We start from the raw sequence: 27,744 nt of genomic DNA on the forward strand, positions 1-27,744 counted from the left end.
GGCGAACGTGGTCTGATCTTTTTTATTTAATTCCTGATGGAAACCATCTAATGAAAGAGAAGTAATCTGACTCACGATCTCACAGCCACAGCTGGGATCCTGACATTCTGCATGCAAGGAATGCAAATGTGGGAAACTATGGTGTCCTCTTTTCACACACTTTGAATTGGCCATTCATAAGATGATAATGATAAAAGATAGTGTCAAATTATTCATATTGTCTTTGTATGATACATTGAGCAATGGAGACAGAGGGATGTGAGCAATATTTCATTTCTTTAAAGAGTGAACCCAGAGGTTTGGTTTTGCATAAAGCATCTTTATAAACTGTTCGTATTTTGTACCATTTATAGACAACCACAATTGTATAATCAGGGCACATTGATTCTTAACAGTTCATAGAACATAATGCTGATATTCATTCACCACCTCCCCAAAAGGAAAGCAGCGGGTTTGTAGCGGCAGAGATGAATGAGCTGTGATTTCTTTCTGGTGAAGTGGTAATTCTATTCCTATCCGCGTCGTATCGGGTTTATTATTGATCTCCTGCTCTAAATTAACAGCTGGACGATGAAACTTTGTTTGTTTTTAGTAGTTTTCTTCACTCCATAATGAAGCTTCATTAATCTCTGCTGCTCGTCTCCAGAGGAGCGTTGGGAACAGTCACTGATCCCTGCAGGGCTGAATCACCGTGTCAGGAAGCTTCAGTCCTGATGGTCAAACGGTTAATGAAATGCCATCTGTCTGTACCATTAGATCAACAATAATAACCACCAGAGTATGTTGTCGAGCTGGGGTGTCAGTCAAACTATGTTTATTATGATTTTTTTGCCATTCCCAACCCCCCAAACCTCATTTTACTTGGAGATTCTGTCTAACCTCAATATGCTGTAATGTCTCATTGGACGCTCCATCTGTGCTCACAGCGAAGGAGTTTTGCGGTTTCTAACGCTGGAATGTGCAAGAGGCTTTCAACGTGCTTCAGGGGAGCACGTCACCTAGTACCTCTGAACTTAAATGGGGAAGCAGGATGCATGTTCTCATTGAGGGTTCATTAAACAGGCTCCACTGTTGTGGTAATGAAACTCCAGCTGCTAATGAGCACCGGCTGGATTGTTTTCTCGGCAGGGGGAGAGCCAAGACAAGTCGGTGGAGCCAGTCTGTTAATGGCGCGCCCCCTTCCTCCTACCCCGTCCTCGTCCTGCTCCTCCTCCTTCCGTCTTCATTCCTCTATCGCCGCGCCGCACGGTTGCTGTTTCACACCTGCTCATAAACTTCCTCAGGCGGCAGATAACGATGTTGTTTTGTTTTAGCCTCCATTTGCTGTACAGTTACTGGAATAACAAAGTGGTTCCAGTTACAACTTCAGTCTTTCCATATCTCCAGGATAGTGTTGGTAGACTAATCAGATAGAGCTGATATTCATGAGGGAGGTATAAAACCTTATCCGCCCTCCATCCGGATACATACAATCGCATTGACCTTGTGTAGGGACAAGGCTGCTCTTGCCCTGCTTCCACAGTTTTATCACACCTGTTGCTGAATTATGAATGAATATTGTCAATTTTGTTTCAAATGTTTTTATTGTGAAGCAGATAGTATATCAAATATACAGTACATCCATCTTGGTTTATGCAATGCTTCAATATTTTGTAATATAAGTAACAAAGGTGTCCTACGAACAAGTAAATAATTGAAAGAAAAAGAAAAAAAAAATAGATGGGAGAAAAATCAGAAAAATATACAAAAATAAGTAAATAAATAAATTTATTGAAATAAATAAATAATAATAACTCCCTCCCTGACCCACCCCGTCCCACCCACCCAGTAGGCTACTACTCAGGTTGTGAATATTGTCAATTTTGAAGTCTTAAACAGAATCATGAAGTTTTGCCACGTGGCATACAATTGGAGATCCAGGGTTTAACTCTGACATTCTGGCAGGACCAATTAATAAATGAGCAAATTAGGTTAATCAAAAGAGTAGGTAATGAGAGTAACAATACTGATTGACTGCATTTATTGATTTCAGATGGTATTTATCCAGTGTGAAATTGCAGGACTTAGGCCATAATGAACAACATTTTTCAAGCCTGTTTTCCTTCTCATCAAATCATTTACATGGGGTCAGTCTGCGACCTTGGTAGAAAGCCTCAGCTAGAGCTACATTGTCCATTCACTGAGTTTTCAATGAGCTTTTTAGTCTCTCTGTACACATTGTATGTCAGTATGAACAGCTCTTATCCATCAGGTTAGCTGAAAACCTTTTATTCCACTTTAACAGTCTACACAGTGTCTGCAGGGATAAATAATTGAAATGGGTAGCTTTTAAACCGCCACAAATAACATTTCCTTGCGCCTGAGAAGTGGTGATTGCATTTTTTCCCCTTTTAATTCCACATACATCTCTATATTGCTGTGCGATGACAACACATTATATTGTGCTATGATCCAGTGACCCCACATAAGATATATTTCTGCTCATTATTAATAGCGACACATCAAAGCCCTTTTAGCCAATATATCTAATCATCTAGTCAGGATAGTTTTAAGAGGAGAGATCTGCACAAGTGCCTTGCTTTTCCAGTGACACATTATTGAACTGTCATAACACTCTGTAATAAAATAGCACGTTGTCATCTGGAATGAGTGAGGCAGCTGCTTTTAATCCATCTCCAGCCAGGGTTTGCCAGCCTCCATCATATGTGCGAATTGGCTTAAAATAAACATTTTTTTATTTTTAAATCCACTGAAATTAGCAGTCAAAGAAATTTGACAAAGAACAATAAACTTTTTTGCGCTCCCTGGTGGACAACCTATGTTATAATCACAATTGTATTAATATTATTATTAATTTCTATTCATCAATACTGAGAGAGAGGATGGTTGCACACACACATATTGATAAAGTACTACTACTTTTCAGGAGTGCTCTGTGTGCTAAGTTATTTATTCTTTATTTATTGCCATATTAGCATAGGGTGGTTGTCTGATTTATTATTTCCACACCACTATGTGAACTTGTCAAAGAGTGACATACCAATATTTAATAATTTTGCTCTAGTCTAGTTGATATTCTCTCTCTCTATTTAATAGAAGAGACTTGAACTTTTTTATGGCCTTGACTCCAGTAGTGAATGTGCGACATATAGTGACAATCTGCAATAACGTGTATACTGTAGGAAGTGCTGACATAGAAAGTCCAAGACTGAGCATGTTTCACAGTAAGTCACTGGGGAAATAAGGACAAGTAAAGTAAAGCTAAACAGTCTGTTATTCCCACACACGTACACTGTTCCACACCTACAGGATGTTTTAATCAGCAACAATGGAGAGCCTAGACAAACAAGAACAGTTAATTACTGTAGCAGCAATGATTATGTTAATATTGACAATGTCACATTGAAGACAATGATACACAATTAATACAATGAGATCAATGCAGCGGAGGCTCAAAAGTTTGAGATGTAAATTACACTAATAGCTAAAAAGCAGCCATGTCCTGCCCAGTCCCCTGCCCTGGGGTGAGAAACCTAACAATGATCATAGATACCATTATATGCTTTACATGAACTAAATCTAAATGGATTAGATTCTCTACCTGTCGTCTTTGTACAGCTTTAAGTCACTTGGCCGTCATGGCTGTCAGTGTCAGCCGAAGGTAAAATGGTGAGGAGCGATGAATAGGCAATGAGAGAATCCATAAAAGAAGTTGGTCACAGGTTTCCATTTAACTGTACCAGACAATTACTCTGTTGCGTGATGTGTATAAACACAATGATTAGTGACTCACATAGTATACACAGTCTAAATCTATTCAGAAGTGGATGGCAAGCTAAAGCCAAAGTAGTGTAATTAATAAACCTGCAATAACAAGTGTAAGCCAAACACAATTTTCTCCATGTGCATGTGCTGTATTTCTTATTCATAAACTCAGGGACACAGAACACTGTTGTAAATTTGCTGGATAAGTGGAGGTTTTTGTGTCTAACAGGACTAATCTAATTTGTTTCGTTGTTACAAGGTATTGATTTGCAGAGAGACCCACAGGCTGAAGATATTGTTATTGATGTGGCCCAAGCGGCTTGTGTGTCACAAACATGTCAGCGTTTCTAGTGGTGGATCTATGTCAGATGCCTAGAGGTCCTTTCACAGCCCTGAGCACAAGTCCAGCACCGCTCATTGGCCCTCAGAGGCAGGTGGGTTTAAGTGGTTTTGAGGAACCAGTGATGAAGTGGTCCTGTCAGGGCCCAGTAATAAAGAACTGGTTGATGGATTTAATCAGATTTAGTCCGGTTTGAGGACACAAAGTGAGAGGGTTAGCAGGAACCTCTGCAACTGTGTGTGAAGAGTCACATCATCAGCAAATTATTGGATTATCCTTTAGATTATATTACAATACATTCAACCCAAAGTACGTGCTACAGTGTAATACAGTGAAAGTGCAGCTGCACATTGTTTATGGCAGAAAAAACATCCAGAAAAATATCTTAATATTCCGATAGAGTGTCAGATTGTGTGTGTTTCTGTTCTCCAGCAGCTCTGGAGCTGAAAGCCGTGCCTCTGACAGACAATCATAATAAAAAACAACCTGTCACTGCCTGCTAATGCACAGTGACCATGGCCATAAATGCGTGATGTGTAAGGTGCCCCCTTTTTAAAGACCGGGGACCAATTCCCATTATCTTTCTCCATCTACTAAAAGTTGATGAAGCTTGCAATGTGTTTTTGTGTACTTCAAATTATTATTGAACCACAGCCAGAGCGTTCAGTATAGATGATGTCTGCCTGTGGTTAAATTTTACACCTTCGTTCATTATGAACATGAATCTCAGTTGCACTACTATGATGTTACACAAAAAGGGTTTTAGATTATAATAATTCATAATTATATCTTTTTTTGAACAGAATCAATGACAAAATCAATGAGGGATTTCAAAGTAATGTAATTCCACAGAGCCCAGCGAAGATGTGCGTTCAATACACTGTCAAGGCCAACAAGTATAGGCTCCTGTTCCTAGTTATTAAGATTTGCGTATGATGTGGTGAGTAAATGATAATTGAATGTGACTTTCCTTATACATGATTATATTACTGTGTGAAGACTTAACAAGATGTTTGCTGGAGTGACCCTGAATCTATAAAATCGCTGTCGTCGTTGTTCAGGCCTCAGCATGGTCTTTGCACCATTGGTCTCAAGAGACTCATCCCCAGCGTTTATGTTAGCAGGGTGACATTCCCTATAAAAGGTAGAGTTTCAATGGTGCTGTCTTCTTTTTACTGCGCAGGATTTGCAATGGAGAAACGGTCGTGAAAGCACAGCAGCCAGCGTGTACGAGGTTAGCGTTCAGCGTGTGCTTCTCTACACAGACAAAAGCTCCTTCCGTTTATTGAGCAGGAAAACCTTGGGGCCTGTTTGAGTATTGCTGTTCCCTTTATTCAGGCCTATAGAATATTTCAATTTCAAAAAAAAAAATTAAAAGTGCCTCTCTCAGAGGTGGTGCAACTGGCTGAAAGTCAGCGCCAACATAAAAGCATAATTACATCAGAAAGCAGGCGACCCAGGGGGCAGACGTCAGAGAGCTAACGTAAATATTCTGCACAGCCTCAACTTGCAGATATGTGGTCGTCTGCCATTACTTACAAGACAAGTATCTTCTCTAACACATTTAGTTCTTGGCTTAAGGAAGAAGACACATGCCTACCATGTGCCAGGCCATAATGGCTACTTCTGTTTTTTGCAGAAGCCTTTGATAAATTACTGGCATGGCTACTCCGTCCTTTACGACATTTCTCTTGAAATTACAGTAGCGTCATCCACATTTTAATCAGCACAAGTTTAGAAGAAAATCCAAGGAGCACGATGGTTGTTAAATTAATGGTGAATTAGTTCTCACCATTTGTATAACCAACTCGATTCGACATGCTTTGTATGTCTGGATAAACATTCAGCTAGTTGATAAGGTTGATAGTGGCATCACTGTTGGAACTCTGTCATGAACTATGACCTATATACTGTTACTGCAATGTAGTGACACTCACCCACGTGTCTATCTTCAGTATTCTTTTTCCTATTTATTTCAAAATCACAATGATTATAGAAGAAGAACAAAGATGAAAATGACAACTTGTCGTCGTCTAGAATGAATTACTTGATTACATTCACAACCAGGTTATTAACTGTCACTAAGAAATTGATTTCATCATTCAGGAGTGTACTGTAGTTTCTGTCCTACATTTCACCACCACACTTTGCACCTTCACCTCAACCATAGAATTTAGTTATTGTATCATCATTCATACACAGCTGCTATATGCACAGCAGGGGGAGTAAGCCTGACACCTAGCACCATAAAGGCAGTGTAATGTGTGAAGAGAAATATGTCAGAGGGAAAAAGTAAAGCTTATGTTGTTATTGAGAAGTAGAGAGAGGGGGGAAAGAAGTGTTTTTGATGATTCGGCCAAAGGGAGTCTTACTTTTCACTTTTCGGTGCGAAGCCAATACCGATCATTTTTGGCACGCATTGCAGATGGCGTAATGTAATATCAGTCTGACATGTTTTGTTTCGCTGGCCTGTCGTGAGCTCGCACACTGAACAAGGTGGGAGGTGGGACCACACTACACAGTGCACAGTAATGTTAAGGTGATTGGTTTAGTCATCAGTCAGTCAGTGCGTGGTGTATACTATAACTTTTCATATTTGTTTCTTTGAAACATGGCACCCAGCTACTTCACCAGGTTAGAAGAAACATCCAACCCACAGAATAAAAGTGTAACAAGAACTCCATAATGAATGTAGATTCACAGTAGAGGGGGAATACAGTGAATGTACTATTTGTGCATTTGCATGTCAAAGATGTTTGTGTGTGTGTGTACAGTATGTGTGTTTGGTGGCTTGATTTTGACTCCCAACAGGGCTTGGCAGTAGACTATGCCGTTGTATTTTGTTTGTATTTAATCAGATTTACTGCCGGCATTATTAATAACTGTGGAAGAAGGAGGCTAAAGGAGAAAATGAAGGAGAGGAGGAAAAGGTGCTGACAGAAAGCTGTATAATGAGCTTTTGTACCCTGGATGTAGACTCCCTCTTCTCTGGCTCTCCCTCTCTCTCGCTCTCTCTCTTCATCTGTTTGTCTGGTGGTCACATGTTTTGTTTTTTTTCTGAGGAAATGTTTTGCCTGTATCTTGATTCATTTTCCACATCTCCATTTGAGTGACATGCTGCATGGAAAGATGATGAAACACACAGGTAGTTGCACATATTTATCCCCAGTGTTTCAGGGAGTTTTATAATTATGTATAAAGACACTTCATTTATACAACGACAACAACAAAAAAAAAGGATTGCAAGTGGTTTTTGCCTTGTGGGTGGCACCCCAACGTTGAAATTGCAGCCTAAACATGTTTTAGGGCTCCAGTTAAAGACTGCAGTCACTCTAAGCTGTGTTGGAAAAAGACCATGTCCACTCATTGATATTCAGAGGCTCTATGAGTGAGAGCTGTAAACAACCAGAAAGCCCTGGAATTGGCACTCAAGGCGTGTTGCAGGACAGACACACACACACACACACACACACACACACACACACACACACACACACTGCTTTCTTAACAATGCTACACATTCACATGCATTCAGACTTTAAGAACTCTCTCTCTCTCTCTCTCTCTCTCTCTCTCACACACTCACTCACACACACACACACACACATACAAACCGTCGCCCCCACCACCCTCCCTCTCTCTCACTCTCTCCCTTGCTCTTCTCTGCTCCCCCTCTCCAGGTCTGCACTACATCAGCAGCAGCTGGAGAGTGCAGCATAGCATTTCAGAGCAGAGCCGAGGAGGGCAGGGCGGGCAGAGTGGCCCCTGTGTGGGTCATCCAGCGGAGAGAGGGGATCTGCCTGCTAACATTTTTTTCCTTCTCTCTCTCTCTCTCTCTCTCTCTCTTACTCTCCCTCTCCCCCACTCTCGCGCACTCTCGCTCTCTCACTTCTCCAGTGCTGCAAGCAGAGAAACAGCCAAGCTCCTCCTCCCCTGCCACCCAGGAACTGATGACAAGGCTGGGCTTTCTACTGGGAGAAGGGATCCCGGGTACAGCACGCATACCTATGGACAACAAGAATGAAAAGAAGGTATTTCATTTTCTCCCTCCCCTCCAACTCCCTCCCTCCTCCAACAGCAGCTGCTGCTCCCGCTGCAGCACACAGATAGAGATAGAGGAGAGAGGGAAAGGATGAGAGGAGGAGGGAGTTGTTACAGTGTAACAGAAGAATGGATTTTTTTGTTGTTGCAGCTTAATTATTATTTTTTCCCCTGTGCATGATTTTTTTTTTTGTATGAGGATTTGGGAGGAACCTGGGAATTGTTTTCTGGCACAACAAACAACGGTAACTGTCAAACTGCTCTGTTTGAGATTTTAAAGATGTTTTAAAGAAAGTAACTGCCTATTTGAAATCGGTTGAAAGTAAAAGATTTCATGTCAGTGCAGGAGCTTCAGTGTGGTGTGTTAGTCTCCCGGTAACTTGAGTGCTATTCCAGGGGCTCTTGAGTATGTAACAAGAGTGTCTGAGTGCGGGTCCAGAAATAGAGTTATACTAGGTCTGAGCCTCAGTTTGTTTGGCTCTACTAATTAAGCCGGGGCTGTGTGAAGAGCAGCGCCCAGCACGCTACTCTTGCCTCATTCATCTCGTGTCTTTGACACGTTTTGACACTGAACTGGCGATCCTAGGCATCTAAAAGAGCCGTTATGAATTATGTTAATTGGTTCAGATGTCAAAAGGAGAGACAGGCAGTATGGAAGTGTAATGGTTTTTACTTGTTTGTGTGCATGTAGGTGTGTGTTCTCAGCGCTTGGGAAGGAACACGTTATTGCCATCTGCCAGCAATCCCCCCCCACCCCCCCATACTGCTGTTTTACAACATATCTTTTGCTCAGCATGTTGTTTTTAGATCTGCCCCACAGTAAATTATTAAATGTCCAAAAATCTGTTTGGCTCCTACGTGGTAAGAATGACGAGCAAAAGCTCTGGGCTGCAGCTCTGGGCTGGAAGTTGCAGAGCGGCGTAGAAATGGGAAATGTTATGTAGTTAATACGAGCATTCCACAAGTTGTTAATGATGCTGCCAGACACAGACATGCAGTACCCCTCCCACTCTGCTGCTTGTATTCTTTCAGCATGCCATTGTACAACATGTAGACCTTCATGTTGCAGCAGTCAGTACATGTTGAATGAGAGGTTAGTAGCACTTCACTTCTCTCTCAAACCAACGGATGAATAATTTGCTATTTTGTTGAATTTGGTTGAACAAGAACAGGTTTATTCCAGAGAGAAGAACTGTCTTCAACCAATGTTATTCGAGTGGCTTTTCTCAAACAGTATGGCCTGCAGTTCCTATTAGTGAATACAAATTACCTTCCTAATTATTCCATTATATGGGAGAGGGATGTACTATATATAGAAACAGATGTGTGGGTATTGTGTGGGAATTTCAGAATAATGAAAATTTTAAGAAGGAGAAAGATTTCTATTATTAGCAAGCTCACTTTTATTAAACAGATATGTACAGTAATGTATGTACTGTTCAAAGATTGTAGTGCAGTAACAGTCCAGTATGTGAGAATGTTTTAGTTAGCAGGGTAGTTAATGTTGTAGAACAGGTATGATGTTGTTTTGAGAGAGTTTTAATTGGTTTGTTTTGAGGCGGTAGACAGACTTGTAAGAGCGGTCTGAGAAGCCAGCTGTGGGTAAAAGTCCCAAACAGCAAAATATTTGCTTTTAATTGGAGTATTTTATGTTGAAACAGACAATAATAGCTTGTGTTGAAGCTAATTGTTGATTAATTGCTAATTGACTTAATGTGAATGGAGCAGATCGAGGGAAGACTTGGTGAGTGATAAGCGTGCTCAGTCTCTGTGTTAAAGGCTTTGGTTCTTCTTACACTGGGACAAGGAAGCCCGTCTTTAGCTACAGTACATTGTTCAGAATCAGAATACAGTTGAAGGATGATGGGGTAACAGGACAAACCGGCTTTAATTTGGATTTTTAATGGTTGTCAGTTAGCCCAAACAAAGCGTCAGCTGCTGTATGGTTGTCAGACAGGCTTGATGACATTGGAAAGGTATCTATTGTGTCGCGACAAAGTTGAGAGCTCTGCGCTTGTGAAATTCTCTTCAAGCTTATTTTAGTCCCACCAGATATATAAGTGTGTAATTTCCAAGCCCTGCCCCATTTACAGTGCCTATGGCCTTCGGTTTTTGTGTCACGCTCACATGTGAAAGGTTTGTTTATTTGTGAGGGAATTCTTCACATTGCTTTCACATGATCCAGGTCAAATGGGCAATGAATTTTGATTAAATCTGTCTTTGTAAGACCCTCAAGTCTGCTTCCAAGTACAGTTGGAAAATGCTTTCAGTTTTATTTATTACTGCTGCTCATCCTTAAGAAATGTGCACACGTTGCCAGCTGATAGTTTATATTGAGTTGACTTCATACTTGGTTGACATCTTTCATCATGGCAGAGCACTTTATTGCTGTAGCTCAACCATTTCTCTCTTTCTTCTCCTCAGTGCTCTGTGACTAGCCAGGGTATCAGCCCCTGCTCTACGCTGACCAGCAGCACGGCCTCTCCCAGCACCGACAGCCCATGCTCCACCCTCAACAGCACAACCAGCCGCCCCCCTCTAAGCCGCTCCAGCCCCTGTGGGACCATCACCAGCCCCAGCTCCACACTTGAGAGCAAGGACAGTGGGATCATAGGTGAGAAACTGCCTGCACATGTCCTCAAAGGTAGCGCCATGTGGAGCTTTAGTTTTGACCAATAGAAGAGCCTGTTTCCTGTTTTAAGATTTATTTGTTTACTTATTTCCTATTAAGTTGGATTCAGCCAAGCATTTGTTAGGAAGCAAATGCATCCAACATGCTAATCAGGCCTCAAGCATACACACAGCGAGTTTGTGTGGGTGACACTGAATGTAAACACAACTTTGTTTGTATTCAAGAACACATACAGTTTACCATTGCGCTGCTTTTGTAAATGAAGCAGTCGTCGGAAATAGTTGCAAGATGATGCCAAGACAAACTATTCAATATTGGTTGATTTTCATTTCTGAGCCCATATACCGTAGGCAATATAGAAAATCTGTCTAATAATAAGAATTATACTGAGCTTCGCTGTAGTTTAGATCCACCTGTGGAGTCATTGCCAAAATAGTTGGTAACAACCATGCTAGGAATGCGAGTGACGAGCCAAGTCAGCTGCCGATTTGGTGGGAAACCATGCGCAGTGAATCAATACAATAGTTGAGTGAGGATTGGTAGTGCCTCACCCCAGAGCAATGGCAAAAAGCCTCAACCAGCATCTGATTTACTGCAGACAGAGGCTGCATCAGTTATTGTGTTTGATGAATGAGCTAATGACCAAGACTCTGCTGACCTCTCGCTAACTGTTTTTTTTTTTTTTTTTCATTTTGACCTTTGTGCTGCTCAGTATACCTGCTTGCACAGATTCCTCACACTTTTTAATCTCTCATCACAGTGTTTCCCTTGAAGCTCTTCTATATTTTATTGGTATTCTGAGAACCGTTACCTCATATACACTTTGTGAGTCTCACCTGCATACTGTCTGTCATTCATCATTCTGTTAAACCCATTAGGACTGAATAGCATTTGTGTAAGGCCGCATTCATCCTCCACCATGTCAGTTATTGGGTTTGTATGGAGCTGTTCCGGGACAAGAGATCATTGGGGTGACAGTTGCCAGAGTTTGACATTGTACTGTATCTCTAGTAATAGCCCTGTAAGACATCTGGGGATTTACACAAGCTGACAGGAAGATGACGTCTATTCATGTATTAATCCGTCTGCCGTTCCTACTCACAAAGCCTCCACGGGCTATAAAATGTTAGGATTTCATTCTGAAAATGGGGTTTTAATGTTTGTAGTGATCATTCAATAGCAAATTGTAACTGTTATGATCCTGCAGTTTTCCTCAGATGAACTTAAACCCATCTCTGAAATACCTGTGGTTATTTAGGTAACTGACAGTAGAAAGCGATGCATGCCAAAGCCAGATATAACACAACAGTTTGGATTCCCAATTTAGCAGAGTTGACACAAGTGCTTACTAAGAGCCAGTCACTCTATCCCCCCAGAGCAATATCATCGCTCGCTGCTAAATTATGAATGCAAGCTGTGATACAGTATCTTCCAGCATGGAGCATCAACACCGAGACACACTGTTGCATAGCATTATGTTGTTGTCCGTTGCATTTTAAAGCTACTTTGCTTAGTTGTTTCAAAACTGCTCCAAAACCACCTCACCTACCAACCTCAATAAAACTGTGCAGGAAATGGAAAAGAACAAAGCTATGTTGGGTCCACAACTCAGATTCCAGCCAGTGGTTAATGGTCCCTGGTCTTTGAAGTTTGACTTTGCAATGTCTTAACATTTACAAAACAGAAGAGTTTCTGCATGAGGTTCCTGAGGGGGGAACCACATCAGGCCTATAGCAGTGAGTGACTATAACCAACACTTCATATGGTAACAAGACAAATTCTCCACAGGTTAAAACACATTATAATGTATTATTTGCCAAGCTAATTTTTCCTCCACTATGACTGCCAGTGCTATTCTGAGATCAGTGTTAGACGCGGCTGCTGTCATGAATGACTTCATATTTGCCCGGTTAAAGAGCACGGTAGTCACATCGTCCACAATGTCTTTGTTATATTAATATTAGTGATGATGCAACGTGCTGCAGCATTATGAAATCCAGATTAGTAATGTGTGATGCAAACACAACCAGCTGGCCAGTGACTTCCAGTCCTCGGCCTGTATTGATGTTTCTGTATCCAGCTGCCCGTCTCTGTCGCTTTGGCCCTTCACTCAGCTTTTGGGATCTGTTAAAAGGATGGGTTGGCCTGGGGGGGGATTAAAGGATTGTTTTTCTCCTGTTACTAAAACACCTGTGTACCATTTAAAAAAAAACAGTAAAAACTAGTTCTTCACTCTTAACTAACATGATTAAATGTTAAAATGTGAATTTAACAAAATCCAGTTGCAGTTGCTCTGTACAATCAATGTTTGATGTTTCAACTGAACAAAGGGCACAAATAAACAAACCAAATTAGAGGACTCTGTGCTTTGCAGTTTTCATTAGTGAAAAAAGTCTGTTGCATAAATAAACACAGAGAGTGAAACAGCGATAAGAACAATGGAGGAAACAGGGAGTCATTCAAAATTAAAAGTTCACCTACACCTCGTTATTTTTCCTGATGTAGAAAATGTTTAAATTAAATACTGAAGATCACTCTCATCATGTTTCCCACCTCTATCCTCCATTTTACCTCCTCACCCGCTCTGACGCCCCTCCTGTGTTTGTGTACGTCCCCTCAGCCACCATCACTAGTTCCTCTGAGAACGATGACCGCAGTGGCTCCAGCCTGGAGTGGAGTAAGGATGGTAGCCTGAGAGGCAGCGGGCGCCATGGCCTGGCACAGAGCGTGCGGGCTGACACCTGCTCTCCTGTGGCTGAAGAAGACTCCAACAGTGCCACAGCATCACCAGCTGACACCCCATCCAGGACAGACCAGCAGCAGCAGCAGCAACAGTCCAACGCATCAGCAGGGGCATCAGGGCCGCCACAGCCAAGCCACTCACCCGAGGGACCCGTCGCATACCCACTACAGACATCTTCATCCCTCATGATGCCGAGGCCAAACTCCGTAGCAGGTATGGGCTTTCAGTTTTTCAGCTTTTGACATCTGGGTGTCTTCTGTGCAGAGGAGAAGACGGGATGGATCTGTATACCTTTGATTTAGCATTACGCCAAACATTTTCACTTCAACTTTCTTCGTGTAGCCTAGTAACCTTTGTGATGTTGACAAGAAAACTGGGACTCGGGTGTCTGCCTGCATTGCGTTGGCAGTCAGTTCAGCCATAGTCACGCTATGTTATGACCTGTGCCTGAGGCTGACAAGTGGTGTGTCATCTCAAGTCCAAACAAGTGACAGACAACAACAAGAAAAGAAACGTGTGCAGAAATAGAGGGAAATGTATGGGTTCTTGGTGTTTTCCAGAAGACAGGTTGTACTTTTCAAAGAAGCAGGGTATCAAGGCAGAAGTTGGGGATTAGGCAGCTGTTGTGTGTGTGTGTGGTGCCTCGGCCCGGCCTGCCATGCTGGACCAAAGCGCAGGCCACTGTCTGGCTGATCTGTTCTGCATTCTTGCCCCTGGCCTGGAACCTCCCTGTTATGGCTCAGCTCGCCATATCCACACAGCTGTCACAGTTGTTGATACCCCCCCTCTACCTCCTCCACCCCCTTTCCATTCTCAGGTCTCCCTCTGTTTCTGCAGTTTCCAAGTTTTTACATCTTCCTTTGAAACTTTTATCACTGCAGAGATGTCACAAGACAAGTTGAGGACCAACAAAAGTCAAGTCTTCGTTTAATGCAAATGAGTGTTTTCAGCTGTGTTATACGTATAGATTCACTCAGGATGGAGTTCAGTGGTTCAGTGAATTGGGCTCACCAGCAGCTCCACTTGCAATAACATGCTAGGTGGGTTAGTCCATACTCGGGGGACTGTACTGGATCTGCTTGCTATAAAGTTTGTTTGACAGATAGGAACATATTTGATTGTTATAGGTGTTGAAGATGGGACTTGAAAAATGAATGAATGGAAAAAATAATCTTCTCTGAAGGATGGGTAATGCTGATGAAGCAAAAAAAAAAACAAAAGAAAAGTTTATAGAGGTGATGAACTACAGGTGATTCCACCGGGCAAGGTGGAAAGACGGGGAAATGTCAACAACAACATTAAAACTTAAGTGGATTCCGGTCACACCAGTAAGTAAGACAAAGACAAAAGTGCATACAGTACTTGTCTCAGAGCCATAATTACAATTAATTACAATTTGCAAGTTTTCTACTTGATGATGATTATCCTTCCAGTGTGTCATTAAGAGGGGAAAACAAGACCGGGTGCCAGAAATAGAAACGTAACAAATAGTGCACGGTTGGTGTGTATACCCTGCTCTCAGACATGGAACACATGCCATAGCTCATGTATGTGTCTCTGCTCTGCCCTTTTACACAACTTTGTCAGTGTTACTGGAGTTGAACATGCCTGTTTGTCGCCCATTCTTTTGTTCCATTAGTCCATACCCTTGTACATCTCATCATTATTTTTCCCTGACATAAACTTGAACAGCACAGCCACACACGGTCGCTCATAAAGCCAACAGACCAGGAAATATTTGACTTGTTGATGTGTGTTGCTTGTGCTTGTCTGTCTCTGTGCGTATGTGCTCCAAGAGTTTATGGGCTGATGTCATAGTTATGCAGTGTTGCCCTCTAGGGACCTTTGAAAATCGCACCTTAGGTTTTATGCCGTGTGAAAAAGCCTTGGGAGAGGACAGTGATGACATGAAAAGACAACTTCATTTGTGGCTCAAACCGATCTGTATCGGTGTCAGGGGACAAGGCATCTTCTCTGTTTATTCTCAAGGAAATTGTATTCAATACAACGATAATGATTCTAAAGAAGCAATTGCTAAAGGAGGTATTAGTTAAATGGATGGGATGGAAGAAAAATGCATTCATCATTGCAGCATTCAGTCTGTTTGCCATAACCCTCCATGACTTGTCTCCGCTATCCGCCTTTGTACACGAGCACATGAGATTATGATATGTCTGCGGTGAATTTGCCAATTTGTCCAAGGACATGGAGATCAAACGTGGAAAAAAATAAAGTGATGGCTGCACATAATTTGCTTTAATGTGGCGATGCAATGAGATAAAAACAGATAAATTAACCAGTTGTGCCACATCCCAACAGTTAGATGGTCATAAGTGATGAAAACAGGGAGCTTTGACGTACGATCAACAAACAATTAAATTCAATTTCTTTCCCATGGTGTCTCTGGAATCACCTGAAGGCATACTGTGACGTATGTGAGAGGAGTTCGGAGTGCAACTGCAACTTTTTGAAGTTGAAAGTTAAGGTTGCTTGAGTGTCACATCATGCGCTGGAAAATTGGGTTGATGGATTGGTATTTATGTATTTCCCAGAGGTTGTGGTCAACCATTTTCATAGAGAACTATTTTGAAAATGGGTAATAGAGAAACCTCACTCTTTCACTGTCACATCTCCTGACAGCCCACACCGATCATGACTTCATCCATTAAAGTGAAACATTGTACTGCGCTTATATCAGTTGGCTTGTAATTGGAATATCAAGGTAACTTAGACTGTTTACAAAATGCCATAATGTTGCAGTACAAAGACCTCATTTTCCCAGAAGAGAAGTGGATTTCATCCATCTGTCTAATGCCAATCAAATGCTGTATAGGTCGGCCTTGAGAATGTTAGCTATGTACGTCAAAGGAATGTCGACATATTACCGACCAGTGTCATTTGCACAGCCTTGGAGAACACACACACTTTCTCACACTCTGTGGCTTGTTTCTCCCTGGGCCGCAGTGGGGACTGCATGCTCTGTGGCAAATTTACACAAATGTTGGCACACACCACCTGTCACAGCAGACAGAGCTGGATTCAGACGACTCCTTGGGAGCAGTTTGTAATTGTATCTTTCAGTGTTAATCTATAGAAGTACAGCACCCTGGCTACTATTCCTCATCGAGAACATTTTCTGCTGTAAGGCCCATCTTTTAAAGCATATTCAAAAAGATGTCACAACTGCAACCCCGACAGGCACCGAGATATTTATCATCCATTTTATATCAAAATATAGCCGGCTTTAAAGGTCACAGCTGACCCCGTGTAAGGACTGTGTGGGAGCCTGAAAGAAATGTGAATGGCTTTTTTCCTGAATCTTTGTGTTTTCAGAAAACCTCTCTGGGAAAATCTTTCACTTGCTCACTCTGTATGCATGATAGTGCAACACAGTCCCAGTCCCTTTTCAGTATTTAAAAGCCTACTGAGACGGCTCTCAGCTAGCATTTTTTGCTAATTCAATAAATTTCTGCCTCAACAATGATTTAGTATGGTTCATTATGTTTCAATTCCAGACCCAATCTTGTTTCTTTTCAGTATAGTGCAATATTATAAATGACTTCAGTTCAATGAAAAAATGAAATGAGATTAGCTGGAAATTTGGCAAAAGAATAACTTTAGACATAAACAATTGCCAGCATCTGACACATTTGTATTAGCCTCACATTTGTCAGCATTAGTAAAAAACAGCAACAATAGCTTCGATTTTATTATTATGGATTATTTCTTGCCATCCAGCATTTCACAATATGAAAACAAATCTCACAATTGATGGTCTGTTGGATGTATGGTCTTTTCTTTACATGTCCAGTCAGCACTTTAACAACACTGACCTTTTGTTCAAATTGACCCATTTAAATGTCAGATATAGGCTCTATAAATCTATGAATCTCCTAGTACTGTACATCACACCTTCTGCCACCGCTATGCTTCACTACTTTGGTAGCTATTACATACTTCGGTATTCAGAGTTCTATTTTTGAGTCTTTCAAGTTAAGCTTTTTATAAAAAGCTTTCAGAGTCAAAGGGTTGTATTAATTCTGGCCACTGGAATTCCATGATTTTGAAATCTTAGCTTGAGCTGCTTGTGGTTGGGTTACTGAGACGAGGAGACTGAGGTAGGGTCACTGTGGCTGAGGAATGGTGCTACACTGTGTCTGTGGCGTTTAGCTATTCAGCAAAGCTTTGTGGTCTGAGCTATGGTGGTACAGTACACACTCATTGTTTGTGTGTACCCTGAAGTCCTCTGTTCCTCTGGCCAAACTCACGCTCTCTGATTCACCAGTGATAATAGATCCAAGATGTTTTGTCAGATTGGGTACTCGGCTAATTCTCTGGAGTGTTGACAAGCAAACTCTAGGATTTGTTGTTTCTCCCCCTAAATGTTGGATAAGGTAAGGTTGAGTCCTCGTGAGCTCACATCTGTCTTTTATTAGGAGACACAATCCGACTCAAAAATGTTTGCAAAGGTCAGACAGTAATTTTCTCAAATTACAAAATCATGTCTTTCATACGTGTGCAGCACTGCCGCACATACATGAGTTATGGCTTTTTAAATTCAATAATACTGTAGTTTCTTTGTAGCACTGGAGCAGGAAGGCATTACTGCATGTAACTTTTTCATCTGATGTGATGTAAGATAATTTCTTCCCTGGTATTTTTTAAGACGGTATTGTCCATTGTAATTTTTTTGCAAACTGAATACATGTCTGCATGTTTTTAGTGTTTTGAGACGTCCTCAGGTAGCTGTGAAGTTCAATTGTGCCCGTGGCTTTATGTAGACATTGATCTGTTTAGACCAGAGATTGAAAGGAAGCAAAGAGAAAACAGATAACTCATTCATATCCTTGAGCTCTCTGAAAAGGTCACAGCCACATCTTTTAAAAGACCCATTTTCAGGGAGATGTTTGTGCCGCTCTGTCACAGCAGGAGCCAAACAAAAACTGTTACACAGATCAATTTGATTGAGTTTTGAGGAGCCGTGTAAAATTCTGCTCTGTGGCACTCCAGTCAAGACTCAGAACTTACCAAATGCCCAGTCTCAAAGGGCCATCTCTACTTTCTGCCACAGCAGAGCCATTTGTCTGCATTTGATTAACAGCACGTTAGCACCCCACTAGTGAGAACGATGTAATAGCTGTTCGGGAACTATGCAACTGTTATGACTCCTCCATGAATATTCTAATGTCCCAGGTCACCCCCCGTCCTGGCTATAGCTCTTGGCGAGTTAAGCCACGTTTCCACCAAAAGTTCCTCTTAGTACCTGGAACTAATGGTTCCTGTGGCCCGCTGTTGTCTGCGTTTCCACCGAGGCCCAAAGTCCTGGAGAGATTATGTAAATCACTGCCCGCCACAGAGTGTGTTGTGGTCGGCGGCGGCAAACGGAGCGCCTCGATCCCGCTGACTTGTGGCGCACCAGGACCATCAGGCAGGGAGACCAAGACGCCCGGCCTGCCTCCAATATCCCGCCCGGTAAAATGCAGAAATGAGTGCTCATCCAATCGGAGATGTTCAGTGTGCAGGCCACACCCACATACTTCCTGAACCTTTCGAAAGTACCTTCCCCCCCGAGCAGGGCCGTTTTTGGGGTAACTTTTCTACTCCGGAACTACATTTTGGTTCCCGGTGGAAACACACATAGTTCCAGGACCTAGTTCCTGTGGTGGAAACGCAGCTTTAGTTAGGTGTGACCTGGCCTCTGCTTCAAGTTGTGCATGCACACTCTTCATAGAAAATATAATTGATAATATAAATTGTGCTTCTCTGCTTTTACAGTGCGATCAAGTTTTTTGATGTTTTTTTTGTAATTACTGTAAAGTTTAAAATTTGTGAAGACTTGAATGTTCTCCGTAGGAAGATTCATAATTATTTTGGTGACAACTTATTACTTAACCCTAACCCTTATGTAGGACCATCACCAGATCAAACATGGTTTGTCTGGCTGTTTGGCTCATAACCAAACAATGACTAAAGCAGCAGCACTCCCATCAGCCTGGAGGGCTAAATGACATGGGAACCATAGGTGCTAAACATGAACTTGTTGGATTTATTTCCTACTAAAAACTTTTGGCTTTCTTCTTCTTCTTTCTTTGACATTCCTGTATTACATCAAAGTAAGAAGCTGCTCATATGATCTAATCATATTCTGTCTGATTTTTTTAATTAGATCTAACCGACAACAGCTGCTGCTCTGTGTGCTTTCAATACAATCAGTTGAATATCTCAGGCAGTTTGTAGTCCCAGGCTTTAACAAGTTTCACCATTCAAAAGGTTTTTCAGGTTCACACTATAGATGGTTAAAGTTACAGTTGGCTGTGGCCCCACTGAGGGCAGCGTCTGCCAAACCTTTTGATGGAGGCAAGCTTATCTCAGGCTGAGAGAGAGAGTCTGTGCATCCTGCAGTGTAGTAAATTTGAAATCTTTTACATCTTTAAAAAAAAGGGTACCAAGCTTTATTACAAAAAACAGTCACAGAAGTCACTTCTGGCTGTGTGCGGGAATTGAAACTTTCTTCAACATATTAATTTTTCACCTTTGATCAAGAAAGTGGTCTATTGCAGCCAGAAAATTTGTAAGTTTCCATGGTAACAAGCCAAATTTGCATGCAGGCCCCCTAATTTCCACTTAACACTTATCTGTCTTAAAGCAAAAGGGATTTTGTCTTAACAGGTCAGAGGAAGGCTGGAGGTAGAGGTGACGTTGAGGTGTTTTCAGCAGAGGCTTCACCAGCACAGATAGGGATGGATGGCTGATGATTAAGTGCATATATTAACAGTTTATCTCTCCATTAGATTATTTTTGTAACAGTCGTCTAAAGCCTTATGAGTTTAATAACTCAACTAGGTGATATTTAAATACATAGCTAAATGTTGTAACTTCTTGATGAGGATTAATTTATGATAATTAACACAGTTATGATTTGTCTTTATCGCCCCAAGTTCATCACAGTGTTAAGAAAACTTCCACCTGTGTTAAAGCACAGCTGAACTTCCAGCCTTACCTTACTTGTACAATGTCACACGGTGGTTACAATGAACTCCCCACTGTCTCAAAAAGGCAAGACACTGGTCAAGAAGATGAGTGTCCTGATTGCATTCATTGGTAAAGCAGAGAAGGGGAGTCAGGTCAGGGATAGAAAGGAGAAGGAGGCGGGGGCAGTGGTTGGAGCGGAGGAGTTCAGCCCTTTTCTCTGTTCTGTCATGGGAAACACAGAGGAGAGGGTTTCAAAGGGCAGACCTGCCTGAGGAAAAAAAAAAAAAGGGTTCCCATTTTCATCAGAATACACATTTGGGCAGCTTCAAAGTCACTTCAAGCACAGACTTCAAGGTATCATATGTGCTTTTTATCAATGAGCAGAGATGTACAAGAAAAGGAGGAAATCCAGAGACCTGAGGTAAAAGAGAATTGAAAGCGGGAGGGTTGGAGTGATGTGAAGGCATCCTGTGGGAATTCTTGGCTTTGAAAGGATTGTGGATAACAAGAATTACGGTATGACTTGACAAAAAGGAAAAACGGTTACGGTGAAGGACCATGCAATACCACAGATAGGAATTCAATTCAGGAGTTTGTGCATTTAAATTACTTAAGCAAGTCAAACTGAGTATAACTCTCAGTTTTTGCTTATTGGTCCACCGGGGGAAAAGATGAGCCATGTGTTGAATAATGCTCAGTGTGGCTTTAGCTTTCTCCTCTTCGGAAATCTTTGAAAGATCCAAAGAGGAGAAAAAAAGAGAAAGACATTTTGTTGTGCTCCACTGATCAGTGGGTAGTGGGCTTTAGTGCCTATTTGCTGCATAGAGATTTTCTGGCCATCCTCTCTCTCTCTCTCCTCCTCCTCCTCCCCCTCCTCCTCTGTTAACACATCATCTCTTGCCCCTGCCTCTAACCTCCACCACAGTATCCATGTTATATTGTTTCATCCATTTTTTACGTATACCTCTCTGTCAACCCCCTCCCCTCCAGCACTCCAGCCAGGATCAATGGTTAATACGACAGTAGCTGCCCATTACGAACTGTAATCAGCCACTGGAGACTGCATTTCTTGGTTTTCCATTTATATTTCTTCTAATTCACTCCCTTTTCACCCTCTGCTGCTCGATTACCAAATTTTTTGTGTGTGTGTGAGTTCAAATGCGTGCAGCACAGATAGAGGTCTATGCATGTGTAAAGCAAGTGCAGGGAGGGTGACACTCCTCTGTATTCATTTAGTGAGTGCCTGGATGCTGTGAGTGGCTGAGCGCTGGAGAGGGGGCAGCCAAGCCCTCATCTCAGCAGCTGAATGCTGCCAGTGTGCCTGCATGGGAGCACTGGGGCAGAGGAATCAGGGTTTTTTTGTGCCCTAGGTGAGATCATCCACTGGGAGCACTCTTCACAGATTTAGTCGTGGGATTGCACCCTGCCTACTTGCCTGTATGCCTGCCCAAATCTGTTCCACGCTGGGGACAAGGGGAGGGCTTTGAGAGTTCCCATTGTCCTTCCAGGCTCTGCTGTTGGATGTAAGTAGCTGTTTAGTGTAGCTTTAGTATCGGAGTCACTCAAGTGTTGGTGCCGTGTCGCTCTGCAGTGACTAACTTTGCAATATGTGTGTTTACCTTTGTTATTTTTTTTCTTTGCTGCGAGTTCGACTTTGTCCTCTATATTTTCTTTTGAAGGCATCCTCCGCTGCAGTTGAAGTAACTACTGTATGAAGGCCTTCCTTTATTCCCGGCAACGCTGTATTGACAGCAGCGTTTCTCTGTTACTCTGTTGTCAGCAGACGGGTTTTAATTAGTGGAACATTCCAGAGAGAAAGTTAGCGACCAAGTGAGGGAGGGAAGAGAAGAGTTGAGTGTTGGTGACAGTCTCTCACAGCTGAGGCTGATAAAGTAGAAAGAAGCCGTTTTGATTCTGCTCTTCAGCTGGGCCAAGAGAGCATGCTGGATCACCATGGAGATTTGCATTGTTGAGCAGTGAACAGCAGTCGGAGGAGAGACCTAGTTGCACTAATGCACATCTTTTATCATGTTCTAAGGCCATACTTTGACAGGTATTGGTTTGTCATCAGTGGCTCATCAAGTAGTTGCGCAGAATTGAGTTTCAGGACACATCATTGGGGTTGAAAACATTTCCCTCTCCTTCATCATCCTCGTCTGTGCTCTTAGAAGTCTTCTCCATCTGCTGCAAATTGATGACTGTAATAAAACAAAATGTGGATCCAATGTAATTTGAAGCTCCAAGTCCATTTTATGTTCAAACATTGAAGGATTGATCTGTAATAGAACATTTTTTTCTTTTCTCCAAAACAAGTATAACATAACATTAACAGTAATTCGGATAATGTTTTTTAAAGCATCACATTATTTGCTCTTGAATGGTTGACAATTGACTAACTGTGGTCTGCTCTGCGTTACAGAGCAGAGGCAGACCTCTCGCTGTTATATATTGTGTGGAAGTGTCACATCAAATCAGAGCAAAAAGGGAACAGGTCTGTCATCACTGACGGCTACGCACTGCTGCAGAATACTGGTACCTGCACCCGCTGCCTCAAGCAAGCTACAAGTGTCAGAGCACAGTGGCGTGCCTCCTGTTCACCCGTCCTCAGAGATGCTAAATGTGCCACAAATACTCTCAAAATATGTCTTGTTCATTTTCGCTTTTTTTTTTTTTTTTTTTGTCTGTGTCTCTGTTCCCAGCGACCAGTTCCACAAAGCTGGAAGACCTGAGCTTTCTTGATGAACAGCGTAACACCCCCCTGCGGACATCCATTCGCCTCCCCTGGCACAACACAGGAGGAAGACCACCTCAGGACTCTAAAGGTGACTACACTTATGTGCTCCAGTTGAGAAATACACACCAGCTAACATTCACCAGCCGGCTCTCTTGTTTTTAAGATAATAACAATTTATATATTTGTAGTTAGTGAGTCTTTTGTGTTCACAGTTGACCTATTTGTAGTTCATGTCAGTTGATTGTAAATTGTGCAGAGTAGTACGTTGATGTGGACAGTGACATCTGTTTCACTGTGTTGGTTCCACACCAGCACATTAGATTTCAAATAAATGATGATGATGATGAGGTGAAAGGTCTAGGTTTCAGCTATAATGATGTTTTAAGGGGGTTTACATAATCACAATGGGTCAGCAGCCAAGAGATTGTTGTTCTTTGTACCATTCACAGTATAAAAAGAGCTACGATTCACACAGAGTTGACCCAATGTTGATGTAAACATCTACAATGCAATACTCAGTGTCAACACTTCAATCTCACGCGATCACTGCTTAATTTCAGCTCCATTTATGTGTTCATGCACAGAGCCAAAAACAAAACTATCCAAATGCTAATGCATTGCACAATGTAAACACCGCCTCACAGAGTGCTATTCATGCTGAACTATCAGAACATGCTGGAAGAATTAGGTCGTTCCTTCGCAGTGCCGATAAAGTCGTGTCATCATGGTTCCTTGGTTCACTCGCCCATGTCTTGGTTATATGTTTTGAATCCTCCGTCTAACTGGGAGAAATCCCACAGAGTGAATATTTGATGAGAGCATGAATAATTTAACACAACATCATTAGATACTCAAACTATTTAACCCTCTTTTGAAAACGTCTACTTCCTTTCTCACACCTCCCGAAGCATGAAGTTGTTAGAGCAGCATCATGTTAATTTTATATCCCTGTGGATGGTAAATCATTACTGAGAACAGAATGATTTCACCTTCTGTATGTATACATAGATTACAGCTGTATGCCACTTACTGTTGCACTAGGGAGTGTGGTCCCATGTTGTCTGTCAGGTTCAAAGTGTTTGGCATCTTTGGGGGCAGCTGACCAAAAGAATGTTCTGTAGCTGAGTTTATTGAAACTTGGGTTTGTGTGTGTGTGGGTGTGTGTGTGTGTGTGTGTGTGTGTGTGTGTGTGTGTGTGTTATGTAAATGTTTCCATCCTATTGAATACAGCCTTGTCATGCTTTGCAAGAAGCATACACTCAGACATCATCTTAAATGTGAAATATGCTAGCAGCCAAATCGAGGAACTTCTAATAGTTTTCCTTTTAAAAAATGTGCTGGCAGTGTTGCATTCCTTGTCATATTAGCTCAACATCCTGTATGTTTAGGAGCACCGCCAAACACCTTTCCAAAGTAAAATGATTAATAAATCCAATATCTCCTTGTCCAAGCAGCCAGTATTTCTTGATTTATTTCAAGTATCCCAAGTATGTTGCAGTGTATAAAAATAACTTGCAGAGATAAAAATGTATTTAAGTAAGTAATCCATCATGGTGATGCGGTTATTGGCATGTGGTAATGAAGTTTGGAGAGAAGGGGCTGAGAAAGTATTTATACGTTCATAGAAAGTTAGGACAACATAAAAAAAACCTCAAATGTTTTCTGATGTCTGAAAATAGAAACAGGATCTAAAACAAATGAATTAAACCAAGGACTGGTTGTTGGGCCTGTTGGGCCAGTGTAAAAGAAGTCGTAATCATAGCGATAATAGCAGGAATAGCTGTAAAAGCAACACCAGCAGCAGTACTAGCAGTACTACTGTACTGTATGAGAACTTGTATTAGTAGAGAGAGGCAGAGCTTAGTTCCTGAGTGGACTGGACTGGACAGGGAGTGAGTCCTCTCTCCAACTCAGTTACGTTGAGATTGCTTTTAAAGTAGGATTCATTCAAACTAAAGTAGACGTTGAAAAGGGATGATTTTCACAAGTGTTCAGGTTTTTGAAAGGCGAAAACTATTCAGAGGATGATCCATATATATGCCTTCCTCCTTGAAAATGTAACTACATCGTTGGCACATTGTTCAGAAACACTGACACTATAATAGTGTTTTAACATGACAAAACTCTCCCTGTTCGAAAAAGCCTTTAATGCAATATATTATATGTGTTTGTGAGAATAATAATAATTTAGATTTGTTTGCTCTCCTCAGCTCGTTTTGCTCCTTACAAACCGGTGGACATCATGCTGAAGCCCCTGTTGTTTGAGGTCCCCAGCATCACCACAGACTCTGTGTTTGTGGGCCGAGACTGGCTCTTTCAGCAGCTGGAGGAAGTCCTGAAGGCCAGCGAATCCACAGAGAACCACGGCGCTGTGGTGGTGGGCAGCGTGGGCTACGGGAAGACAGCCATAATCTCCCGGCTGGTGGCGCTGAGCTGCCATGGAGGCCGCATGCGTCAGATCGCCTCCAACAGTCCCAGTGCCTCCCCTAAAAGTAATTAATTACAACCTTTGTATGAAAGAACTACATTAGTTTCAAGTTGGGTGCATAATTTGGCATGCAGAAATGGAACAAGGATATGTTCACTACACTGACACTAGACTGACTCAACTATGGTTGACTCAATTGGTAACCCTTTAATTTACAGGCCGCTAATTACAGTACGTGATAATGTCAAGAAATAGCCAAGAAATAACAATTAATTGTGTCATAATGTCTAGAAATGATTAGCCTTGACATAACGGTCAATTTCATAGTAATGTCGAGAAATATAGCCAAGAAATAACAATTGATTGTGTAAAAATAGCCCAGAAATAATAGTCAATTGCAAGGACTTGGTGGAGAAAAATTCTGGCCTTTCCCAAAAAATTCAAAGGATGAAAAACTTGTATAATCTTGTCTAAACATGTCATTACTATGAAATTGGCCGTTATTTCTAGGCTTTTTTTTTTTTTTTTTTTACATTACCACGTAATTAGCGGCCTGTAAATTAAAGGGTTACCAATAAATCTCACAAAATAGGGCCTAAGCCTCTTGGTGTTGTGTCTTTTAAACATCCAATGATGAAAATATTTACATTTAAAGTGGTTATATGACATACTCATACTGTTTCTGTCAGGTGGTGGGGGACCAAGCACAGAACTTCCCCTCAGTCAGCCTCCACAGCCCACCCCACCCTCCAGTGCCACCAACACGCTGAGGACCAACAGTTGCCCGGGGACCCCGGAGATGCAGCAGCGCAGGGAGGTGGCTGTCAAACGTCTGGCGGCAAAGGTATGACATCACCCCTCACCTGACCTCAGCATCATTATGTCAAGATGATGAACTTTCTTAAAAAATAAACATAAAAATCGATGTGTGGTCCATTTACAGACAATTAATGTTGCATTGGTAAATCAGTCATTATTTAAACAGCTGCATATTGCTCATCTATCTATGTTATAGGGGTGTGCGAAGCATCCAGCATTTGTATTTGTGTAAAAACAATGAAAACTGGACATATTCATGAATTCATGTTATTCATGGTGCTATGTTAATTGCTATAGTGGATCTACTTTCTTCAGCAGTATCTATCCTCCTCTCTTGTCTAGTGATACTTTCCCTCATTGCAAGGATGCTGGTGCTGTGCAGCATTGCATTTAAGTATGTATGAGGTGTCCTGCAGGAAACCTGATACAGGCTCGGCTCAGTTGATTTATGTTTATATGTGCTTATGATTTATGGTTGTTTATATTCATTTGTTTTATATTCAGCCTATGAAATATGGGCCATCTTCAGCAATCTGCTGTGAGTGAGAAAGACTGTGCCACCATGGGTCTGTCGGAGACCTTCAATATCGCAGGTTTGTTTGACTTGAGAAGCAGTAAGACACAGCCATGACAAGAGTTGAGCGTCAGTGTCCGCAGCAGTCTGCAGCAGTACTGCAGTATGACTGAGGATGTGGAGGCTGACAAAAAAAAAACTTTGGCCGTGGGTCTTCAGCTTGCCCTTTAAGCTCTCAGATGGAAGGCTTTGGCATTGTGTGAGTGGCGAGGACCGCCACAGGGTCTTTCTCTGTGCTGCCATGGGAACAACATTATAGGGAGAATAATGTCAGGATGAAATTTTGTCCTGAACATCTCAGTTTTATACGTTTTTGCCACTTTCTTCGGAAATAATGTATGGATCTTGATGTGAAAATTCTTATTCCTCAGTAGTGAAGAGATCCATTCTATAACTTTGTACAATTCGGTGCAGATCCAGATACAAATGTGGACTTTCAGACATATTTGGCATTGTTTGGCCTTGGCAGAGGTTTGCACTGTACTGATGGCCGTTCTATTTATTAACATTAGAAAGACACCAAGATCAGACTAAAAGCTTTTCTGTGCAAAATGGACCATAAAGCATAAAAATTCTTTTTGAGCGTTTTAGCCTTTATTGGACGGTACATAGTGACAAGATGACAGGAAACAACATAGCAATAACAATCATCAAAGGCTGGTGACTGGATGCACATCAGGAACATTACAGTTCATG

General features: G+C 41.8%; 1 protein-coding gene across 6 annotated transcripts in view; it reads left to right on the forward strand.

The window, feature by feature from the left end:
* Window positions 1-27,744, forward strand: part of LOC146964954 (protein TANC1-like) — a 97,150-nt gene that overhangs the window by 43,726 nt on the left and 25,680 nt on the right. For 4 of the 6 annotated variants that reach the window (XM_085765600.1, XM_085765601.1, XM_085765602.1 and 1 more), the window contains 6 exons: window positions 8,003-8,136; window positions 10,571-10,760; window positions 13,399-13,734; window positions 23,193-23,315; window positions 25,438-25,719; window positions 26,345-26,499. In XM_085765600.1, coding sequence (XP_085621726.1) covers window positions 8,003-8,136; window positions 10,571-10,760; window positions 13,399-13,734; window positions 23,193-23,315; window positions 25,438-25,719; window positions 26,345-26,499 — 1,220 coding nt within the window. Of the gene's footprint in view, window positions 1-8,002; window positions 8,392-10,570; window positions 10,761-13,398; window positions 13,735-23,192; window positions 23,316-25,437; window positions 25,720-26,344; window positions 26,500-27,744 lie in introns of those variants that run through there. The other 2 variants (XM_085765605.1, XM_085765606.1) reach the window with 1 other exon arrangement.

The sequence above is a fragment of the Trachurus japonicus genome, chromosome 21, assembly GCF_045865225.1.
Source record: "Trachurus japonicus isolate A0001 chromosome 21, Traja_1.0".
NCBI classification, from domain to species: Eukaryota; Metazoa; Chordata; class Actinopteri; order Carangiformes; family Carangidae; genus Trachurus; species Trachurus japonicus.